The 18,068-nt window shown below is 40.7% G+C and overlaps 1 protein-coding gene across 39 annotated transcripts in view; it reads left to right on the top strand.

Moving 5' to 3' along the window:
* The window catches only part of LOC120997603 (saxiphilin-like), a 390,951-nt gene that overhangs the window by 20,515 nt on the left and 352,368 nt on the right, over positions 1 to 18,068 (top strand). For all 39 annotated transcript variants that reach the window (XM_040427730.1, XM_040427728.1, XM_040427745.1 and 36 more), the window contains exons 3-4: positions 4,467 to 4,575; positions 6,471 to 6,551. In XM_040427730.1, the coding sequence (XP_040283664.1) occupies positions 4,467 to 4,575; positions 6,471 to 6,551 (190 nt within the window). The remainder of the gene's footprint in view (positions 1 to 4,466; positions 4,576 to 6,470; positions 6,552 to 18,068) is intronic.

Raw genomic sequence — 18,068 nt, 5'->3', positions numbered from 1 at the left:
TCTAGAGTAATAAGATCCTGCACTTTCTCCAACAGCTTGTTTTGCAGTGAGGAAAGGTCTGTAAATATAAATTTGTGTGGATTAAAGAACATTCTACTATTTTTTTTAAGAATCTGAATAACCCACTGATTTTGTGTTATTTCTCTCCATTGAGGAGCAAACCCTGACAACCTACCTCCCACTATGCTGGCATCATTTAGAAGATGATGCCGACCGGGGTTGAAGAGAAAAGGTTTACCTCTACCTATTTTCCTGTAACTCCACCGACCTGTTCTACCTTTATCAGATCTATTTTGAAATTGGTATCTACCTTTCTTAAAGGATATATCCCTCCATTGTTTATCCATGTGTAAGTCAGGTCCAAAGACATACTTGAAAGGAGGGGGGACCATGAAAGGGAATTGAGCAGATTTTATTTTTAAATGCAACGTCTTCCTTCCAAAACCTGAGCCATAATACCCTTCTAGAGGAATTTAGCCCTAGCTTAGCCCTTAAACCCTGGCAACTAATTTTACATTTTCGGCTGAAGCATCTGCAAGGAATCCAACTGCCATCTTCAGTGAAGGAGGAGAAGAGATAATCTGATCTCGCAGTGTCTTTTTTTAGCAAATGGACCTCTAACTGGTCTAACCCCATACATAGGGACCTAGCAACACAGATTTAGGATACACCGGGTCTTAATATAAAGTGGCTGCTTTTCATCTTCTTATAATAGTTCCCTCAGCTTTTTTGTCCATCTTTTTAACTGAGTTGTGTCTTCAAACGGAATGTCAGTGTTTTTAATTAACTTAGCCATAGAAGAGTTGATTTTTGGAACTGCATCCCACTTTTCAAAATCAGTTTCAGTGACGTCTCCTCTTTAACCCACTTGGTAAAAAGGTTCTCTTTTCCGGGTTAGCCCATTCATACTGGATTCATTTATTCAAATTCTCATGCACAGGAAATACTCTCTTCTGTTTTCCTCTAGACCCCTAAACATGTTATCCTGCACTGCTTTTGCTTTTTTAACCTCTTCGATCTCTCTAGTGCTACGTACAGCTTTTAATAAATGCTCTACATCCTCAAAAGCAAAAAAAAAATATTTCTCCTTCTCATCCGATGAGGAGTCCTCTTGTTCACCTTCCTCCTTATCCTCAAACTTTTCTGAATCTGATGGTTCATCAAAATCCAAATCCATTTTCCTTCCTGTTTTTAGGAGAAAAAGATGTACAGAAGCTGGACATTGCTGACTGTACAGTGTATCTCCTCCTTATTTTAATATAATTCATAAATGTAGATGTAGGCTTCTCCTCACATGCCAGTATGGGATCTCTAGTAACCTTCTCTCAACCACAGGGATGGGGTAAGGAAGGCTTAACCCTGCTGGGTATCATAGACCTTGGCAGGTGTGCAACAAAGTGGCAGTGAGCTACTAGCTTTACCAACTTCCCTTGCAGAAACCTCTCTGCTACACTTCCGGCCTGAAGCCTGTCTTCTCTGCACATCTGTCCTGTACAGGGACAGGAAAAACACTGAAGGTGGAAGGTGGGGAGGAGAATTTAACTTCTCTGCATGTTTTTCCTGTCCCTGGCAGTGCGGGGCCATCTTAAGGGCGCCTTTGTGGAGACGACTGAATTAAAAACCCATGACATGATAGCCAATTCTCCTAATTTTAGGGGAAAAAATTCCTTGCTCTGATGCTCCCTTTGCCTTGTGATGCATCGAGCCTGTAATGTACCAGTGACGTACAGCGTTTCACAACACTATGCTAGGTGGAGACTTCCGCCTAGCAGGTAGCCCGGTGACATCACTATTACCCCCCTATAAAAACACCCAAAACAGCGTTCTACACCGCCCACTTGAGCCGGTGACGTCACTGGGCAAGTCAACCCCTTTAAGCCCTCCCTACCCCCAGAACCAAGTACAGAGCTCTAAATTGTACCATATAATGGCTGTGCTTGGTATTGCAGCTCAGACCCATTCACTTGAATGAGCCTGAGCAGCAAATATGCTATGCGGTCAATAAACATGATTTCACTTTCCTAGGAAGAGTGCCACTGCCTCTTCTAACAGCTAATGGTCGGGGGTGTCTGGAATTGGATCCCAGTGATCTGATATTGGCTGGGGCGGACTGGGAACATAAAGTTGCCCTGGAAACAAATACTAAAAGTGGCCCCATGTTGTAGGGGGGGGTCCAAATTAACAGGAGGTAGGGCAACACAAATACTGAAGGTGGGGGTCAGCAATACCATAGCTCAAAATACTGTCCCATCAGAACCATATACCACAGTGCAGTGCAATATATTACCCCAAAAGCTGTCCCTCTGTGGTGGCCATCAATAGATGTCATATTTAGTGTTGAGCGGGAGGTGCCATATTCGATTTAGACGAAATTCGCGAATATTTGCTACAATATTCGTCTCATATTTGTCGAAATCGAATATTCGTCATTATTCTAGTTGTCGCGATTAATATACGATTTAAATAATCGCGTATTGCGATTTTAACTTAATGCAACTGTTCTATTGGTTTGATATCTAGAATTAGCGAAGATTACGAATATGACAAAATGTATTCGTCATATTCCTCAAAACGAAGATAACAAAATATTCTCCATCTTCGTTTTAGCTCCATATTCGTCAACTTCGCTAATTCTAGCAATCAAATAGGAAAGTTGACTATAGAGACAGCTGTGTTTAATTCGCTATGCGATTATATTACTTTGCTTTTTTTTATAAATAGAATAATTATAATAATTATCAAGTATTATAATGATTCTATTTAATAAAAAAAAGCAAAGTAATATAATCGCATAGCGATTTAAACACAGCTGTCTCTATAGTCAACTTTCCTATTTGATTGCTAGAATTAGCGAAGTTGACGAATATGGAGCTAAAACGAAGATGGAGAATATTTCGTTATCTTTGTTTTGAGGAATATGACGAATACATTTGTCATATTCGTCATCTTCGCTAATTCTACCAAGCCAACCATAGTAAACCAGGTCTAAGTTGAAATCGCAATGCGATTACTTCAAGTAATATTAATCGAATTGCGATTTCAACTTAGAGCTGTGTTTCTAATGGGTCAGCTTGCTAGAATTAACGAAGTTAACGAATAGTGTTGAGCTCGCTGGAGGTGCCATATTCGATTTCGCGTAATTATCGAGTAATAATAGCGAATTAAACACAGCTGTCTCTATAGTCAACTTTCCTATTTGATTGCTACAATTAGCGAAGTTGACGAATATGGAGCTAAAACGAAGATGGAGAATATTTAATTAACTTTGTTTTGAGGAATATGACGAATACATTGGTCATATTTGTCATCTTCGCTAATTTTACCAAGCCAACCATAGTAAACCAGGTCTAAGTTGAAATCGTAATGCAATTACTTCAAGTTATATTAATCGCATTGCGATTTCAACTTAGCACTGCTATATTCCATATTAGTTCGTGAACTTCGTTAATTCTAGGCTAGAAATAACGAATATGGAATATAGCAGTGCTAAGTTAAAATCGCAATGCGATTACTTCAAGTTATATTAATCGCATTGCGATTTCAACGTAATTCTCAAATCCGACAGTACATTCTAGCATGGAGGCGTTCCCATGGTGATGGGGACGCTCCATGAGCACGGAAGTCGGCAGAAGCGGCAACGGGCACTGACAGGAGCAGCCAGGAATCCTAAGGACAGGTAAGAACTACTTTTGGGAAGTGGGAAAGAAAAACAATAAAAAAAAAAAAAATGAATATTCGAAATAGCGAATTTATAGCACTATATTTGAAATATATTCGCGAATTAGCGAAGTGCCGATATTCGCAAAAAAAATTTGCAATTCGAATATTCGCGCTCAACACTAGTCATATTCTGTCCTTCTGCTTCAGTTGTTTTTGATTAAGATATAGAGCAGGGGCTACGTAGGGGTTATGTGGGCCACAGCAGTGAATATAGGAGGACATGTGCTGTAGCTGGCCAGGTACATGAGTACTTGATTGGCACAGAATTAATTACCATTATGTACCCAGTCAGCGGCAGAGAGGAGGGCTTCAGCGGCCCCCTTAGCATCGGCCCACTGGGAAATTTCCCTGTAATGTCTATGACCAATCGATCCCTGAATATTGGTGACCTACTGAGTGTCCCAGCAGTAAAATGAATTGCCTGGCGTAAAATAAATATTTTTAAGTCCCTTTTAGGGTACTTCAGTAGAGTGGATTCCTTTTTAGCCAAAGTAGATAATGTCTATGCAGAGCTTCTCTGGCTCTGGAGCACTGCATTACATGAATATTCCATTGATTTAATTACAGTGTAATCCTCAATCTATCCTGCTGAGGCACTACAGGGAAATGAAACATTTGTTGATGTATTCACCCATAGATTTAGCTTATCACTCATGATTGTTGTGATCAACAAATTTTTTGGAGAGCACTCTTAACAAAAGAGAATAGAAAAGATAAATATCAATGATGAAAGTATTGTTTTACAGGCTGGAGAAGCAGATGCTATTTCTCTGGATAGTGAAAATATTTACAAAGCTTCATTAAAACCTTTTCATTTGAAGCCCATCATGACCGAAACATATATTTCCAAGAAAGGTTAGTAGTAACCGCATATGTGGAGTTTTTTTCATTACTGTGAAAAAAAAATCACTAAAACATCATTTTTGTTAATACCATATATAACTGATTAAACCAGGTTGATAAGTCTACAGCCTGAAGGTGACCATACACATCAGATTTCAGAGGGACCAGCTGATCTAATGTGTATGGTGGCACTGGTCACCTCACTTTTTCTTCATGGCAGATGTCAGCAGAAAGAAGGATCCTTTGGAAACACTTTCATGCTGAGCTGAGGATCTGAGCCTCTATGTATATGGGGAGTCAGGAGGAAAAGTACTTCTGTTACAATCTATGGACAGCTATAGTAAAAAAAAGTAGATAACTGAGGGCCATACAGTAGAAGGGAACTGGAAACAGGCCCTGTAGTGTTTTAAGCAGCTGTAGGAATCAGACCAAAAAGTTGACGGAGGAAAAGAGACAAACTCATGTAGGGCTGTATTACACTGGCCGATTTTTCGGCCAATAAAATCGTAATACAGGCTTCAACCATACTAAAGCCTGTATTACACAGGCTGATTAAGCAAGCGATTGTCGAGAGGGAAGTGTTCCCTTCTGTCAATTGCCTGCTCGCTAGCCGAGGAGACTGCTGCTATTACATGCAGTGATCTCCTCCACAGCATGGGGAGGAGCGATCACTAATGCCATCTCTTGTCCCCATGTTGTCTAGTGGCGGCATATTGTGCTGATTTTTAAGCAGACTTGAAAGGGTTCTCCAGGAATTAAGAAAATGAAAATATTTAAATATTACCTTATTATGAATTTATTCCCAAATACCTTTTATTACTTATAATGACTTGTTTTGTCTAGGGAGCAATCATCAAGGGAAATAAAATGGCTGCTGTCCTATTACTACACAAAGAACTTGTCCTAATGACACAGCAGGACAAATTATCCTCCTCTCTGCTCTACCAGTCAGGGGTTATTATCCTGAATACATATGATAAGATCTTCAGCTGAATTTCTGTAGGAATGGAGTTCATGAGGAGACATGAAGTACAGAGAGGATAGACAGGACAAACTGTGGTAACAGAGACTGTATAAGTGCTGCTGCTCGTTATCCACACCCCATCATCCTCTCTGTACTTCATGTCTCCACATGAACTCCATTCCTAGAGATTTATGTTATCAGCTGTATCAGGATCATAATCCCTGACAAGCAGAGCAGAGAGGAGAAAGGGGCAGCTCTTTAGGTCAGTGTTGTGAAGTAACTTGTCCTCCTGTGTGATTAGGACAGGTTTTGTGTGTACTAATAGGACGGTGGCCATTTTATTTCTCCTAATGATTCCTCCCCAGACAAAACAAGCCATTATAACTAATGAAAAGTATTTGGGAATATATTTATAATAAACTAATATTTAAGCATTTTCACTTTCTTAATTCCTGGAGAACCCCTTTAAAAACCAGAATTGCCCGATTCAATTGGCGGCAGCATTACTCTGCAAGATGATCGCTAACGAGCGACCAGTGTAATACAACCCTCAATGTAGACTCCTATCACACTCTCAATCACTATGCCCTAATTGTCCTGAATACTAGACTCTTACATGTTGAGCCATATGAATCGTTAGAAAATAGATAGTCTTTCTAACAGTGGAGTCTACTAGGCAGAAATAGTTCAATTGAAGGGTTTCTGATAAGTTTTATCAACCAAAGTTTTAGTACTTTAAACATTTGTCAAGATTGAGATCCAGGCAATGAGTATGGACATTTTAGCAGTAAGACACGTATTTTAGCGATTTAAAGTATTTTGTGCACTGTAATATTTTCTCAACTAGCAGAGCAGTTAAATCAATTATGTGGCTATTGGCTGAATATGTAGCATTTAAACCAAATTTAGTTCATTTTGACAGAATATTTTTTTTTTAATACAGATATCAAGTTAACTCAGGGCCCTTGTCAAAAAGAACATCAGCATCTACTTGAAGGCAGACAACACAAGTGTGAGGAAACAGGTAAGTACAGTATAAACCAATGCAATGTGATGGCAGCACGCCTACTGCTGTTGTGTTAATGAAGAAGGTATTGATGGTACAAAAAAATCCACCTGGACAAAAATATCTAACCTGTGAAGAACATCAAAGTAAGGGCTCATGCAAATGACCGTATTTTCTTTCTGTTTCCATTCTGTTCCGGTTTTTTTAACAGGTCTGTATACGGAACCATTCACTTCAATGGGTCCGCAAAAAGATGGAAATGACTCTGTTAGCATTCTGTTTCCATATGTCCGCATCTCCGTTCCGCCAAAAAATAGAACATGTCCTTAGACACATTTTATTATTTTATGTAGTAAATTGTTTTAATTGACATGAATATTGTGACTGAACTGCTGTATATATGCATAGAAGTCATATATTACCTGTCAATCTACATGTGGTTGCCGTTGTTTTTTAAACTCCTATGGTCAAAATCATTTACAATAAAGCACAGAAAGATTTGTGCACAACTAGTAATGAATCACATTAGAGGCTATATCTCTATGGGGATTAGTGTAGCGGTTCATACCTGAGCATTGCACTGCAATGATGATGGGCAATAAATGCACATACACAAAGCATTGTGAAATCAGGTTTTTATTATAAACATTTTTTCACACATTGTAACACACAACAAGCTGACATTTCATGTTCTCTGCAGCAGACAGTTCATTTTTGCTTGTATACTAGGGCATGGTGAGAGTCATTTCATAACCATTGTAGAGGCTTGAGAACAATTCTATACAAACACATACAGTTGTGTTAAAAATAATAGCAGTCAGACATCACTAAACTGATAAATCACAGTTTTTGGTAGAAATTATATTTCTACATGGCAAATAATTTACTAGCAGGTGTAGTCAGGGGTGGGATTCAAATTTTTAAGAACAGGTTCCCTACTCAACGGCAAATACGCGGCGTCACAACACGTTTACATATACATACACCATATATATGCAACACACATAAACATAAATACAGTACACCATACATGGTACACATACATAAATACACTATGTATACACTACACACACATACCACAAAACTTTTAAAAAGCCTAAGGAGCTAAACTATCAGTGTTGTGTGAAGTTTTTTTTACAGCGCCCACACCTCTAACTCCTCCCAATGTCTTTCTGTACATGTCCCAACCCTGCTTAGTCTCCATTGTGCCCCCCACACAGTAGTTATGCCAGATCTGGGATGGTTGGGAGGTATGCATACATAAACAGACTATATAAACACTACACTCATATAATCACATATACAATATACACCACACAGTATATAAATGACCCCTAGGCTACACTTACAGTAGATTTACCTACACCATATACATTTTATACACATTTGTACCTAGCACTAAAGACATATTTGCATACATATTATATTCTGTGCTATCCAGAATACAGCACCACATACCTCTTATATCAAGTGACTTCTCCTCTGATGCAGACCTTCTCTTTCTTCATCTTCTCCTTTGAGAGCAGTCCGCCATGATGATTTTTCACCCATCTCTTGTCTCTGCAGTTTGACAAAAGACATCTTAGGTTACTACTTTTCCATCATCCTCCTACCTTCTTAACAACTCACCTGCCACCTTCAATAATAATAATAAAAATGCTCCCGTTCTGTGTGCCAGTACAAAAAATTTCCTCAGTGCCCCCAGTTGAGATAATGTCCCCATAGTGCCCCCATAATGTGTGCAAGTATAAAACACCCCTATATAATGCCCCTGGTAAATGCTCACATAGTGCTCCTCTCCTCTTCCCCCTAGTGCCCCCATAATGTGCCAGTATAAGATTCCCCCATAGTGTCCCCCAGAATGTGCTAGTATAAATCCCCCTTCTTAGTGCCCCCATAGTGTGCCTATATAATATGCCCCCATAGTGTTCTTCCTCCCCTCCAACACCATAGTGTCCCCATAATGTGCCAGTATAAGATGCCCCAATAGTGTTCCCTATGTGCTAGCAATGCCCCCAGTAGATGCCCCCCATGTGCCAGCAATTCCCCCAATAGATGCCCCCATAGTGTCCACATGTGCCACCAATGTCCCCAGTAGATGCACCCATAGTGGCCACATGTGCCAGCAATGTCCCCAGTAGATGCCCCCCATAGTGTCCCCAATGATGTGCCAGTAGATGCCCCCATAGTGTCCCAATGTGCCAGCAATGTCCCCAGTAGATGCCCCCATAGTGTCCCCATGTGCCAGCAATGCCCCCAGTAGATGCCCCCATAGTGTCCCCATGTGCCAGCAATGCCCCAGTAGATGCCCCCATAGAGTCCCCTTTGTGCCAGCCATGCCCCTGGTAGATGCTCCCATAGTGTTCCCCATATGCCAGCAATGCCCCTAGTAGATGCCCCCATAGTGTCCACATGTGCCAGCAATGTCCCCAGTAGATGTCCCCATAGTGTCCACATGCGCCAGCAATGTCCCCAGTAGATGCCCCACATAGTGTCCCCCATGTGCCAGCAATGCCCCCAGTAGATGCCCCCATAGTGTCCACATGTGCCACCAATGTCCCCAGTAGATGCACCCATAGTGGCCACATGTGCCAGCAATGTCCCCAGTAGATGCCCCCCATAGTGTCCCCAATGATGTGCCAGTAGATACCCCCATAGTGTCCCAATGTGCCAGCAATGTCCCCAGTAGATGCCCCCACAGTGTCCCCATGTGCCAGCAATGCCCCCAGTAGATGCCCCCATAGTGTCCCCATGTGCCAGCAATGCCCCAGTAGATGCCCCCATAGAGTCCCCTTTGTGCCAGCCATGCCCCTGGTAGATGCTCCCATAGTGTTCTCCATATGCCAGCAATGCCCCTAGTAGATGCCCCCATAGTGTCCACATGTGCCAGCAATGTCCCCAGTAGATGTCCCCATAGTGTCCACATGCGCCAGCAATGTCCCCAGTAGATGCCACCCATAGTGTCCCCAATGATGTGCCAGTAGATGCCCCCATAGTGTCCCCATGTGCCAGCAATGTCCCCAGTAGATGCCCCACATAGTGTCCCCCATGTGCCAGCAATGCCCCCAGTAGATGCAGCTATAGTGTCTCCTTTGTGGCAGCCATGACCCCAGTAGATGCTCCCATAGTGTCCCCTTTGTGCCAGCCATGCCCCCAGTAGATGCCCCTCATAGTGTCCCCATGTGCCAGCAATGCCCCCAGTAGATGCCCCCATAGTGTCCCTTTTGTGCCAGCCATGCCCCCAGTAGATGCACCCATAGTGTCCCCCATATGCCAGCAATGCCCCCAGTAGATGCCCCCATAGTGTCCACATGTGCCAGCAATGTCCCCAGTAGATGCCCGTGTTAACTCTGCTCCATCCGTATGTGCAAACAATGCCCCCAGTTTCACCACAGAAAAGCAAAAAAAAAACAAACACTTACCTCCACCCTGTCAGCGATGCACCGGCCTCTGATAGGCTGCTGCCTTATGCCAGCAGCCTATCAGAGGAACAGGGAAGGGAGACGCCTCTCCCTTGCCTTGCTGCAGTGTTCATCTGCATCGCCATCCTGAGGGCGGTGATACAGATGAATGTAGGGAGATGAGCGCTCATCTCCCACCGCACCAGATCGGGATTCAGCCGATTCTCCGATCCGGCTGTAATTTAAAAAACCAGATCTGTAAAACCGGAGCGATCCGGCTGAATCACCAGGCCTGGGTGTAGTAGAGTAATAGAAATCCAACAGACCCAACAGTCATGCCATGCATGCTGCTGCTGATTATGTGTAATTCAATCACTTATTGAAAGGGGCATGTTCAAAATAATAGCAGTGTGGAGTTCAATTAGTGAGGTCATTCATTCTTTGAAAAAAAGGTGGCAATTATTGCCCTTATTTAAGGAAGGCAGCAAATGTTGTACATGCTTGTTACAGTGCATTTCTCTCTGAAATTCTGAGGAAAATGGGTAGTTCCAGACATTGTTCAGAAGAACAGTGTACCTTGATTAAAAAGTTGATTGGAGAGGGGAAAACATATAAAGAAGTGCAGAAAATGATAGGCAACCAAACCCTGAAAGACGCGGAAGAAACCGAAAAACTACCATTCGAATGGATAGAAGAATAGCCAAAATGGCAAGGACTACAATCAGCTCCAGGAAGATCAAAGAAGGTCTAAAGTTACCTGTGAGTACTAGAAAAGAAAGTTCAGCAGCTCTCACCTGCGCCACCTTCACCTGTGAGCACGGAGGACCCGTGTCAGGCCCGGGTAACGTATTGCAATATGGTTGAAGAAATCCAGCTCCACTTCGGTAAAGGAAAAATTTATTTTGCTTGCGGTAAAATCACATCCAGTTACAGTTACAAAGTCATTGTCTACGCGTTTCGGGCTACGGAAGACAATTCGCGCCCTTACTCATGACACAATACAACATTAAAAAGTGGCAGTATTTATAGAGGGACTGCATCTGTTTTCACTGATTGTGGTCACATGACTGCAGACACCCTCTAAAACATGCCACACCTATGAACAAGACTTCTCATGAGAAAAAAAGAAAAAAGTGAAAAAAACACACAATGAACAAAAAAAGCCTATACAAAAATGCGCAACATATGCACTGGCTATAGGAAACAAAATTAAAGGAGAGAGTCTTTTGAGCTTTTTAAGTTTTTTGACTTTTTTGAGGGACGGCTGTGAAGTGCAGGAATAATGACATAATGAGTTTATTGTTGCAAGATTAGGTCTAGACGTCTGTTCAGACCATCAGGTTGCCGCGTGTTCAATGCGAAAATCCAAAAGGATTCTCTATTTAATAATTTTCTTTTGTAATCCCCTCCTCTTTTTGGCAAAAAAAACCCTTTCTATACCCTGTACCACTAGATCCGTTGTATCACCACCATGGCAGACAGCAAAATGCAGACTAGCTGCAGATATATTGCGGCTGCCATGGTGGGGCACATCGGAAATGTGCCTGCGTATTCTGGTTTTTATGGCATTGGTGGTGCAACCTACATATTGCAGTTTGCATTTTCTGCATGTGATTAAATAAACTGCAAAGGTTGTGTTGCAATTAAGGTATGTTTTCATTTGAAAAATCCTGCCAGTAGAAGCTGAAACAAAAGTATTAGATATCGACATGTGGGTGCAACATATGCACCTATAATGTCCGCATCTATAGCTTCCTTTGGTCGTGAGCCAGACAGGCTGCGATTTTTTCCTGTCCTGATACAGGCTAGGACTGACATAGTTATCTATAGTGGGTGCTCTTCTGGCTGCACATTTAACCCCATCTGCAACTATGTCCGTCCATTCTCTATCATATGCCAGGACAGGAAAATGCCTTTTTACAATGTGGCAGATCTGTGTGAACTCCGTGCTGTACTGTGTAACAAACAGATTTCTTTTATTGTTTCCATTACTTTTGAAGTTTTTGTTTTTAGTTTGGTTTCTGTTGGCAACCACAGCACTGAGTTCACTATCCCTGGACACACTCTCCTGCTCTGGATGGACCAGAGACCCTCTTTCAATTTCAGACACCTGTCGTATTACATCCTCAACCTGACTTCTGCCATAAGCTCTCTTAAGTAATCTATGGGCGATATTTTCGGCTTCAGTCATGAAGCTATCATCATCCGTGCAGTTCCTTCTTGCACGTATTATCTCGCCTCTCGGTATGTTCGCTATGACATGTTTCGGATGACAGGATGTGGCGTGCAGGGTCATATTTCCTGCTAAGGGCTTTCTATAGGTACATGTATGGATTTTTCCGGTGGAGGGGTCCCCCCTCGGGGGCAAATACAAAAAAGAAAGATACTGCCACTTTTTAATGTTGTATTGTGTCATGAGTAATGGCGCAAATTGTCTTCAGTAGCCCGAAACGCGTAGACAACGACTTTGTAACTGTGACTGGATGTGATTTTACCGCAAGCAAAATAAATTTTTCCTTTACCGAAGTGGAGCTGGATTTCTTCAACCATATTGCAATACCTGTGAGTACTGTTACAATTAGAAGACGCCTATGTGAAGCCAAGTTATCTGCAAGAAGCCCCCGCAAAGTCCCACTGTTGAAAAAAATACATGTGCTGAAGAGGTTGCAATTTGCCGAAGAGCACATTAACTGGTCTAAAGAGACATTTTATGGACTGATGAAAGTAAGATTGTTCTTTTTGAGTCTAGTGGCCGGAGACAGTTTGTCAGATGACCCCCAAACACTGAATTCAAGCCACAGTACACTGTGAAGACAGTGAAGCATGGTGGAGCAAGCATCATGATATGGGGATGTTTCTCATACTATGGTGTTGGGCCTATTTATCGCATACCAGGGATCATGGATCAGTTTGAATACATCAGAATACTTGAAGAGGTTATGCTCCCTTATGCTGAAAAGAAAATGCCCTTGAAATGGGTGTTCCAACAAGACAACGACCCCAAACACACCAGTAAACGTGCAACATCTTGGTTCCAGACCAACAAGATTGACGTTATGGAGTGGGCAGCCCAATCCCAGGATCATAATCTCATAGAAAACTTGTGGGGTGACATAAAAAATGCAGTTTCTGAGGCGAAACCAAGAAATAGAGAAGAACTGTGGAATGTAGTCCAATCATCCTGGGCTGGAATACCTGTTCACAGGGGCCAGAAGTTGGTTGACTCCATGCAACACAGATGTCTCAGAAACAGTGGTTATACAACTAAATATTAATTAAGTGATTCAAAGGAAAGCAAAATCTTCAAACATTTTTCAGTTTGTATAGTGAATGTTTGAGTTTGTAAAGAAGAATACAAACACTGCTATTTTTTTGAACAGTCTAATATTCACTTTTCTTAAATTTTTTTAAGGAACAACACAAATTTTAAATATTTTTCTTCATGTTTTGACTTGGAATAGAATGTGTAGTGTTCCCAATGCATTTGTGTGTATGGGAATAGAAGCTATTAGAAGGATTTTTCTTTATTTACTTTTTTAAACACACTGCTATTATTTTGAACACAACTGTACGGGCATGTACTCAGGAATCCTACTATTTCCTGGTCCCCAGTGGTGTGGCACTCCATCTCTTCTTGGTAATTGTATTAGTCTATTAACACTTTTCTGTTAACTCCCATTCATTGCAGCTACTATATAGCGCATACCCCATGTTTTACTGTATATACAGACAATGCAGTAACCAGTAGAATTTAATAGTAAAAAAGATTTTTTTTAAAAACACATTGGATGAGATTTATCAACACTAGTGGAAAATAAAACTATTAAACGTCAGTAGTAACAAATCCAATCCTTTCATTTTTCATAGCTCCCATGATGTTCAGTTTTTGAATAGTTTATAATATCATCCATTGTCTAGTTATTGCTGTGACATACTTGTTAGTGTGTGTTCTCACCACTTTTAGCCCCTCTGCTGGTCTTTCCACTGGGGCTGTACATCTGAATTGCCAAAGATGGCGTTGAAACATATACCACAATGGATCCACTCAAACAGAGGCAAAAAGCATCGAAAGGATTAACCCCCTCCTGACCTCTGCTATGGCCGCCAGTGCCTGATGTTTTACACAGCAGACACTCGAGGCAATGTCTTTTATTGGCGATAAAGCCAATCATGGAAATGTAGCTCTCAGATGCCATGATCAATTATGACCATGGTATCTGAGAGGTCTTTCCCCAGGAGCACTGCACTCCCAGGGCCCAAATGGCTCCCCCACACCAAGAATGAGGCTCCGAAGCCTGTCACAACTTTGTTCCTATGGAGCCTTGCCTGTGGCAGTGCTCCATAGGAACAGACTGAATGTCCCATATGTTGCAATGATAAATAATTACAGTCTGTGGGAAAAGTCATCTGACTAGGGGGAATTTAAATAAGCAAAAAAAAAAACTTGTCCTGCCAAAACCAATCCATCATAAGTCTATGTTAACAGAATAATAAAACAGTTATGGCTGTGGGAAGGCAAGGAGTAAAAAAGCAAAAACAGAAAATCTGCTTTCTATTCATTTCTTTTGAGCAAGATTTTTTTGAGTGAGCTTCTTACTGGCTGGTCTGCAATAGGAAGAATCACTCCACTAGCAATGTACAAGAGGATCCAGACTATGGGACTGGCATACTGGTAATGTGTACACAATACATGGACACAGTAGGTGGATGTTCTGAGAGGAAATCAAAAGAACACCAGGGGGCGTCATAACAATTATGTAACAGCAATATTTAGACGAAGGAACATTTTTCTAAATTATTTCAAAGGGAAAAGTGTTTAGCAAAACGTAACAAAGAAATCTAAAACTGAACAACTGCTTTAATGAAACTAAAATGAAATACATGATTCCCATTAATGAAGATCACTTCAGTTCATTAGATTAGCCTAGATCAGTTTCATCTATTTGAGCTCTACATTTTTAGATGCTGAAAAAACTGTTCTGCTTTACCGCTCAATAAAAAATAGTAGTATATTCAGCTTCCTCCATGCTGCTCTGTATTACCGTGGAGACATCTACTACATATACTGTGTCAGTGGCATGAGAAAATATAGATGTGTTCTTCCTTACCTCTCCTATTAACATATGCTGAGATGCTAGTTTACATTTTTTTAAACATGTTTGTTTCTATTGTGTCACAAGATGTCTATCCCATATGTGTAAAGGTGTATGTATGGGCACCCAGTGGTCTCAACTCCTTCCCGCCGCCCCAACATAAAATGATGTCAGCAGTGGGGGTTTAAAGACGGCACTCATTGGCGAGTTCAGTGAGCGCAATAGCCTCCAGGTGCCTGCTGTTTAAAAAATTCAACTCACCCCCCTTTCCCCAAAATTAACCCGTAGGATACCAGTGCACTACATGTACAGCACTGGAAAGTGGTTCGGAAATCCGATCTGCGCCCACCTGATCAGCGGAAGGGGTCCGCCATTCACTGATAGCGGACCTCTGCTGTATGCACCCGCATCGGTGAAAACACAGACGCCGGCACATTAACCCTCGTGTGGGATCCTGAAGGGTGCAGGTTGGCCATCAGGTCCCCGCGCTGCTGTGACGGGGACCCTTCCTTAGGCTTCGTGGCTGCCTTCCGCGACAGCCTGTGAGATCCAGCCCCCTGGATCTCACAGGCAGGAAGCTGTAAGTGTATTACAGTGTTTAATACACTTACAGCAAATGCATTACAATAAAGAAGTATTGTAATGCATTGTAGAGGGGATCAGACCCCCAGAAGTTGAAGTCCCAAAATAGGGAAAAAAAGAAAAGGAGACATATTAAGTATCGCTGCGCCCATATCGACCGGCTCTATAAAAATATCACATGACCTAACCACTCAGTTGAACACCGTATAAAAGATAAAATAAAAACGGTGTCAAAAAGAGACATTTTTTGTCACCTTACATCACAAAAAGTGTAATAGCAAGCGATCAAAAAGTCATATGCACCCCAAAATAGTGCCAATCAAACCGCCATCTCATCCCGCAAAAATGATACCCTACCTAAGACAATCACCTAAAAAATAAAAAAAACTATGGCTCTCAGACTATGGAGACACTAAAACATGATTTATTTTTTTCTTTTAAAAATGATATTATTGTGTAAAACTTAACGACCTGCTCTATAAAAATATCACATGACTTAACCCTTCAGGTGAACAGCCATTTTTTTGTCCGCTTACATCACAAAAAGCGTAATACCAAGCAATCAAAAAGTCATAATCAACCCCAAAATCATAACAATCAAACCGTCATCTTATCGTGCAAAAACTGAGACCCTACCTAACACAATCGCCCAAAAAATAAATAAAAATATGGCTCTCAGAATATGGAGACACAAAAACATGATTTTTTTTGTTTAAAAAATGCTGTTATTGTGTAAAACTTTTAAAAATAAAAAAAGTATACATATTAGGTATTGCCGCGTCCGTAAGAACCTGCTGTATAAAAACTTCACATGACCTAACCCCTTAGGTAAAAACCGTGATTTTTTTTTTTATAAAAAGTGTGTCAAAAAGGACATTTTTGTCACCTTACATCACAAAAAGTGTAATAGCAAGCGATCAAAAAGTCGTAAGCACCCTAAAATAGTACCAATCAAACCGCCATCTCACACTGAAAAAAATTAGCCCCTACATAAGACAGTTGCCCAAAAAATAAAAATAAATATGGCTTTCAAAATATGAAGACACTAAAAAATAATTTTTTTTCAAAAATGCTTTATTATGTAAAACTGAAACAACCAAAAAAGGTAGTATATTTGGTATTGTCGCGTCCGTAACAACCTGCTCTATAAAAATACCACATGATCTAACCTGTCAGATGAACATTGTAAATAACAAAACATAAGAACTTTGCCAAAACAGCTATTTTTTGTTACATTGCCTCACAAAAAGTGCAATATAGAGCAACCAAAAATCATATGGACCCTAAAATAGTACTAACAAAACTGCCACCTTATCCCGTAGTTTCCAAAATGGGGTCATTTTATGGAGTGTCTACTCTAGGGGTGCATCAGTGGCTCTTCAAATGTGACATGGCAGCTTAAAATTATCCCAGTGAAATTTGCCCTCCAAAAACCATATGGTGTTCCTTTCCTTCTGCTCCCTGCCGTGTGCCCGTACAGCAGTTTACAACCACATATGGGGTGTTTATGTAAACTACAGAATCAGGGCAATAAATATTGAGTTTTGTTTGGCCGTTAACCCTTGCTTTGTTACTGGAAAAGATGGATTAAAATGGAAAATCTGCCAAAATTTCTGAAAAGTTCTGAAATTTCATCTACATTTTCCTTTAATTCTTGTGGAACACCTAAAGGGTTAACAAAGTTTGTAAAATCAGTTTTCAATACCACGAGGAGTGTATTTTTTAAAATGTGGTCATTTTTGGGTGGTTTCTATTACGTAAGTCTCACAAAGTGACTTCAGACCTGAACTGGTCCCTAAAAAGTGGGTTTTGGAAATTTTCTGAAAAATTTAAAGATTTGCTTCTAAACTTCTAAGCCTTCTAACGTCCCCAAAAAATAAAAATGCATTCACAAAATGATCCAAACATAAAGTAGACATATGGGAAATGTAAATTAATAACTATTATATGAGGTATCACTATCTGTTTTAAAAGCAGAGAAATTGAAATTTGTAAAGTTGCAAATTTTTCCAATTTTTTTGTAAATGAAAAATATTGACTGACTTTCTCACTATCATGAAGTACAATGTGTCACGAGAGAACAATCTCAGAATGGCTTGGATAAGTAAAAGTGTTCCAAAGTTATTACCACATAAAGTGACACATTCAGATTCGCAAAAATCGGCCTGAGATTTAAGGTGAAAAGTGGTTTGGTACTGAAGGAGTTAAAATAAAAAGACATAAATAATTAAAAAATTAAACATCATGGGCATCGCCGTGTGCAAAAACACCCCTACTATTAAAATATAAAAATGTGGGATCAGATCACCTGGTCTTTATGCGCCTAATTTAATGGCATCCTGGACAATGGAGAGATCCCTGATTCCTCCAAAGATGTTTATATTAAACTTCTCCACAAAGCTGGTAAAGATAGCCTAGATTCCAGCTCTTATAATCTAATATCACTGATTGATCAAGAT

Source organism: Bufo bufo, chromosome 4 (genome assembly GCF_905171765.1).
Source record: "Bufo bufo chromosome 4, aBufBuf1.1, whole genome shotgun sequence".
In the NCBI taxonomy this organism is placed as follows: domain Eukaryota; kingdom Metazoa; phylum Chordata; class Amphibia; order Anura; family Bufonidae; genus Bufo; species Bufo bufo.
This window is presented reverse-complemented; position numbering and strand designations above follow the sequence as displayed.